At 38.6% G+C, this 6,276-nt stretch overlaps 2 protein-coding genes across 2 annotated transcripts in view; both read right to left on the minus strand.

The window, feature by feature from the left end:
* The window catches only part of LOC140317824 (uncharacterized), a 98,064-nt gene that overhangs the window by 58,068 nt on the left and 33,720 nt on the right, over positions 1 to 6,276 (minus strand). The gene's annotated exons all lie outside the window — the stretch shown is intronic.
* On the minus strand, positions 156 to 2,292 carry LOC140317822 (uncharacterized). Its single transcript, XM_072395330.1, has 6 exons — positions 2,247 to 2,292; positions 1,832 to 2,158; positions 1,157 to 1,513; positions 920 to 1,042; positions 562 to 623; positions 156 to 477 (listed from the first exon to the last, which is right to left on the minus strand). The coding sequence occupies exons 1-6, from the start codon at positions 2,287 to 2,289 to the stop codon at positions 343 to 345; spliced, it is 1,047 nt and encodes a 348-aa protein (XP_072251431.1). The 5' UTR covers positions 2,290 to 2,292; the 3' UTR covers positions 156 to 342.

The raw sequence follows: 6,276 nt of genomic DNA on the forward strand, positions 1-6,276 counted from the left end.
CATAAAAATGTCAGGAAATAAGAAAGATGGGATACAAATGCATCTTAACATAAAAGTTGTGACATGTTAAGGAAGTCAAATTGATTCACAGCAATGCAGTTAGTTTTAAATAAATTTTAATTATATTACTGATTACCAATTCCAAACATCTGCTAACTGACTAATTGAACCGAAAAGTGTGGACATTAGTGTAGATCCTGTCTCTCTGCTGCTTCCTTTATTGCTTGGCCGTCAGTTTGTTTTTTACAGCTCACATTCAAAGTTAAGATTGAATGTGCAACATTAATATTTTTACTCACATCATGAATGTAAATAAATCTACTTGTTTCAGCCTACATCTATTTACAGAGACACACCCTGATATTTAACATGTGGATATACACTTTCTTCCATCCTAAACTCTTTCTTCTTTCCTCTTGTAGCTTTCCCTCCAGAGAAATGCAACGCAGCGTAGTTCAGATCAGGTCCATCTTCAGTCTGTGCAGCAGAATAAATTTTATTTTAACTTAAGTAAATATTTCAGTGCAACAGCAGATTAGGTGATTTCATATGGTTACTTACTAAATTATCTTCTGGTTGGCTCAAGTTGTCATGTCTTCTTTGTGAAGAGTTGTTTTCTCTCCCTAATAAATAATTACCAAAAGAAAATGTATGTATTTAACCTGACTTTTGATGGTGGATTAAAAGATGACTCAAAGTGTGATTTAAAGTAGTCAATAAAGTTATAAAGTTTAGGATAGAAACGTGTAATAAAGAATAACATGAAGATTCAAATTGTATTCATTAGTGAAAATATGTCATACATCTACTCATATCTGTGATTTTATTCCATGACATTAATAATTCTTTTTTCTGTCTTGTATACTAGGACTACCTTAAATAGAGATTTAAATTATTGATTTCAGTGAGTAACACTTACCTTGATATTTTCCACAAGCTGCTTTTGGTGTTTTATAACAGATGAAAAAAACATTTACAATCACAGAAATGCCGAAGCAGATTGTTATGATCACCAGCACTTTGAATTCAGAACTTGTTTTCTCTGGAAATCAAAGAAAAACAGAGTACATATCATTTGCTCTGAAAAAGATTTGACAGCTGTGATATTATTGGAAAATCTTTTTTTACATTTCTAACATAATACTGAAAATCATACCGGTTTCCAGTTTAGCCCCATTTCCAAAAAGTATCTCTCCACATGTGGCCACAGCACAGTAGTAAGTCCCAGCATCAGAGGAGCTGATGTTCTTAGAGAAGCGATACACACATCTCCTCTGAGTGTCAGCTCTCTTGTCACATTCATTGCGTCTGTTTCCATCAGAGTAGATGATGTGTGGATGAGATTTATTTGATGCAGCTCTGAACCAGAACACACTGAGATCTCCTGAACACGTCTTGTTCTCAGAGTCAGAGAGGACTGAACACTGCAGAGTCGCTGAGTCTCCTGGACCAGTTGGATCTGATACTGCCGGCTGCTGGACAACAGTGTAGTTTGATGTCCTCTGACTGTATTCTGTTTGATACAGAACACATTAGAAAAATTTACTTATGTCATAGAAAAAGAGGCTAATAAAGACTTGAAAACTTATATGTGTGTTAATGTAATAGTGTGCATATATGGTATTATTGCACTGATAAAAGCAAGTAATACACCTAACATAAATTATCTAATATATAATACATGTATATTATATGACTTACTTCTAAATATATCAATACTTGAATAAACTTATATAAAATGTTGTGATACAGTGTAGCCATGAACATTTTAAAGTTTTTTTGTATTTTTAAAGTAATTCCAAAACTTGAAATATGCAGATCACCTAATTACCTTTTAATGACAAATAAGTCCCACTCCAAGTGACAGCAGCATATTCAAAGACCGCACAGTGATACATTCCTTCATCTTCTTTACTTATTTTCAAAATGGTCAGAGTGCTATTCTTCTCATTGTATGTTGTCTTTAGTTTTGAGGCAGAAAACCCTGGTCCATATAAAGGGTCTTGATTTTTCCACAGGATCACAATTGATTTCAGAGTATCCCCTGCACTCTGCTTGGACCATTGAAGTTTTTCAATACTCCATCTTTTATCAGGCAAAGCACATGTCAAAGTCACAGTTTCCCCAAGTTGAACTGTGACCACTGGAACCAGTGAATCTGCATGAAAGAGAAAAAAGATACAAGAGATACTAAAAAGTTATTATTATTGTAATATTACATTTCTGTTCCTGTATATAGCACTTACATCCTCGATGAAGAAGAAGCAGTGTAACCCATACCAGAATCATCTTGACACTGTCTTCATTGGAAGACCAGCTTCTTAAGTGACAAAGGGAGGTGTGGTTGTCCAGAGCGTCAAATTCATCTGATTGGTTATCTCAGAATATACAATCAAAGTGCATTTCCTGCCACTGACATTTGGCTCTATGTATAGCCTGTTTACTCTAATTGCATTTTTTTTAACCTTTTGATTAATCTGCATCCAAAATAAGATGAGATGTTTCATTATATGTACATTGTTGTACAACCAACAACTAAATGATAGTTTGAAGATATGTTGAATTATTCACTAAACGTAATCTATTCAGTGAAAATTATTCAAATGTTTAATCAACTATCTGTCCATAATAGCAGCACATGGAGATGCATTGTAGCTCCCTCATTTTTAACTGCATTTATGTTTTGATTTCCAATATTATTTCAGCCTTTTTATGTGTCGTGAATTACTTGTGATTACTTAAGACAGAAGTGCCCTCAGCACTGAAAAAGGGGAAACAAGGATTGGATTAAGTGAAAGAAACTATCAGACAATCTGCTAGCAATACATTTCTCATTAGTCAGTGGGGCCAGGAGAGCAACCAAAACAGAGATGAAAGCCACAATATAAGTTAAGTTATGTCAGCTTGGACTGATGCACCTAACTTTTGGTTTTAGGTGCAACGCCACAAAATTCAGACCTACCCAAATTCACTATGGTGCCAAAGTTACTGTCCATCACAGAAATACCTGTGCCCCCTTCTATCATGAATGACATATTGATGGCATTTGTGACTTCAACAGATATCTTTGTCTTTTTTTAAGTTTTCTTCAATTACCCCATTGAAGAAAAACTATACGGAAATTTTAATTTTATCATCATATGTTAAATTTGATCTGTCTGGTGCTACAAGCAGGGAGGGGACCTTGTTTGTCAGACTGTTGTCACCACAATTGATGTGCTTCTTTGAGACTTTGAGGTTTACTTTCAGTGTTTCAGTTCTGTGTGTTGGCGCTCTAACAACTGAACCACAATTACCAGGCCTACTTTGGCTGGGTTCTTTGTAAAAGACGTAATGCATCACACTGGACATATTATCGTATCTAAGTGATGGAAACTTGAGTGACCAGTCTCTCCGAAATGCATGTAGTGGCTTTTCTTGTTTTCTGTGGGCTTCAGCTCTGAGTTTGACTATCAATCCAATGCTAGTCAATGGTAACTCTTTGCAATCATAACAGAAGAATGGTTTGATGGTTACCTCCAATGATGGTGTAAAGTCTTGGCTGGAGCTTCACGAGCTGGGTTTGAGGACACAAAGAGCATCACAGTATCAATACTTGTCTTCATCTTGAGTTATCAGTAGTTAGTACACTTTAGTGCCAAAAGTATTTGCGCATCTGCCTTTACACGCATATGAACTTAAGTGACATCCAATTCTTAATCCATAGGGCTTGATATCATTTTGGACCACCCTTTACAGCTATATAAACTTCATCTCTTCTGGGCAAGCTTTCCACAAGGTTTAGGAATGTGTTTATGGGAATTTTTGACCATTCTTCCAGAAGCGTATTTGTGAAGTCAGACACTGATAATGGACGAGAAGGCCTGGCTCACAGTCTCCACTCTAATTCATCCCAAAGCTGTTCTATCACGTTGAGGTCAGGACTCTGTGCAGGCCAGTCAAGTTCTTCCACACCAAACTCACTCATCCATGTCTTTGTGGACCTTGCTTTGTGAACTGGTGCGCAGTCATGTTGGAACAGGAAGGGGGCATCCCCAAACCATTTCCACAAAATTGGGAGCATGAAATTGTCCAAAATCTCTTGGTATGCTGAAGCATTCAGAGTTCATTTCACTGGAACTAAGGGGTCAAGCCCAGCTCCTGAAAAACAACCCCACACCATAATCCCCCCTCCACCAAACTTCACACTTGGCACAATGGAGTCAAGTACCGTTCTCCTGGCAACAGCCAAACCCAGACTCAGCCATCAGTTCAGGAGGAAGAGCAGTCACCCACCGATCGGAATGTCGGTGGTTCAACTCTGGCTTCCCGGTCAGTTATCGAAGCGTCCTTTGGCAAGACATTAAACTCCAAGTTGCTTACCGATGCATTCATGTAATGTGTGGGAATGTTGTAGGAAGTGCTGTGTATCTATATAGACGTGATGTGATGTGCTGTATGAGAGGAAGTGAATGGGTCAATGTGGCATGTAGTGTTAAAAGCACTTTGAGTAGTCAGCCAGACTAAAAAAAGTACAAGTACAGTTCATTTACTATATATTATGTGCCTCAGCATCCGCTGACCCCGTTCTATCATTCTATATGACCTACCACTTCATGGCTGAGTTGCTGTCGTTCCCAATTGCTTACAATCTGTTATGATACCACTGACAGTTGACAGTGGAATATTTACTTGCGAGGAAATTTCACGACTGGACTATTACAATATCACATTGAAATTCACTGAACTCCTGCGAGCAACCCATTCTCTCACAAATGTTTGTGGAAGCAGTCTGCCTACCCAAGTGCTTGAATTTATACACCTGTGGCCATGGAAGTGATTGGAATACCTTAATTTAATTATTTGAAAGAGTGAGTGAATACTTTTGGCAATGTAGTGTAGCTTTACCTGAACATCAGTTCAGCTTTTGCACTTTACAGGAATAACAGCAACCTGTTTTATCCATAAAGATCTGTATACTTTTTCATTGACTGAGCTCATCCATGTAACAAAAGAGGAAGCTCCATCATGTCACCTTCCATATTCAGGTTAGTAACATGTAAACATTCACAAAGCATTTGAGTAATTTCTTTTCTTTATCTATTTTTCATCACAGTCAGACTTTAACTAAATTGTTTTACTTCAAACTGATAGAACTGGAAACATCTGTAATTGTTTAAAAGACGTTTAACAACAAGTACTTTGTATTAGAGCTACCTTGGGAGAAGACACATAAACTGACTCATGTCATGATTCAGGTAAATTATTCGGCATAAACAGCTGATTCTGGGATTTCGTTTTTCAGAGCTCTTTGTCAATGTTAAAGTTAACCCTGCATCATTTATTATTGAGTCACATTGGGGCTCATTCATCAATATCTTCAGAATTTTATTAAATTCTTGTTATTGTTCTTAAGAAATTTATCAAGAAAACTCTACATCAGATTCATTGACGTGTTCTTAGACCAAGAAATTGTTCATATCTTTGCTCTTAGATTGTTGAATGCAAATTTTGAATGTAATTTTCTTTTTTTTTTTTTCCTTTGTCCTATCCAGCATTATGGCAGCAGAATTGTAATTTGAATACTGTTTATGCCAAACAGATTTGCTTTGCCAAGGGAAGTTTTATGAATGTAAAGCTCCCCTTGATGCCCATCAACTGCTCATTTATTTATTTTTGTTACAATACTTAACATGTAAGAGTGCTGAACTGGACGGGGGGACAGGGAAAGAGGAAGAGAAAAGAAAAAGAAAAGGAACAGATTTAGAAATAGAAAGATACAAACAATGACCTGTAAAAACAAAACAGAAGACAATTCACGGCCTTTGTGGGGAATCCAGCCTTAGAGCCACCAGGAGCACCTGAAAGCAGACAAGCAGAGAAAAAACAAACACACAAACAAACAAAAAAAAGCACAAGTAGCGTGTGTGTGTGTGTGTGTGCATGAACCTGCGTGCATCAGCCCACCGCAGGGACAACCACGCATCCACCCAGAAGACTGCAGTGGAAGCCCCCAGACAGAGCCCCCATAAGCATAGGGCAGAGGCCCCCCGGGAACCAGCAACAGCCCTCCGACCCCGCCAGGCCCCAGTTACCCAGACATGGGCCGTGCGCCAGACCCAGGCCCCAAGAGCCCGAGCGCCCCCAAACCCCCCAGCAGAGGCCCCACCCAATACCTGTGAGGGCCAGGCGCCCTTGACAGCCAATCACAGTGGGCCAGCGCATGCCCCAGTGCCCCTGGCCAAGTGCCCCAGGAGTCAAAACATGCCCACAGGTGGGTGAAGCTGCATGCAGCGG

This window comes from Leuresthes tenuis, unplaced genomic scaffold (assembly GCF_036924035.1).
Source record: "Leuresthes tenuis unplaced genomic scaffold, fLeuTen1.0.hap1 SCAF_11, whole genome shotgun sequence".
NCBI classification, from domain to species: Eukaryota; Metazoa; Chordata; class Actinopteri; order Atheriniformes; family Atherinopsidae; genus Leuresthes; species Leuresthes tenuis.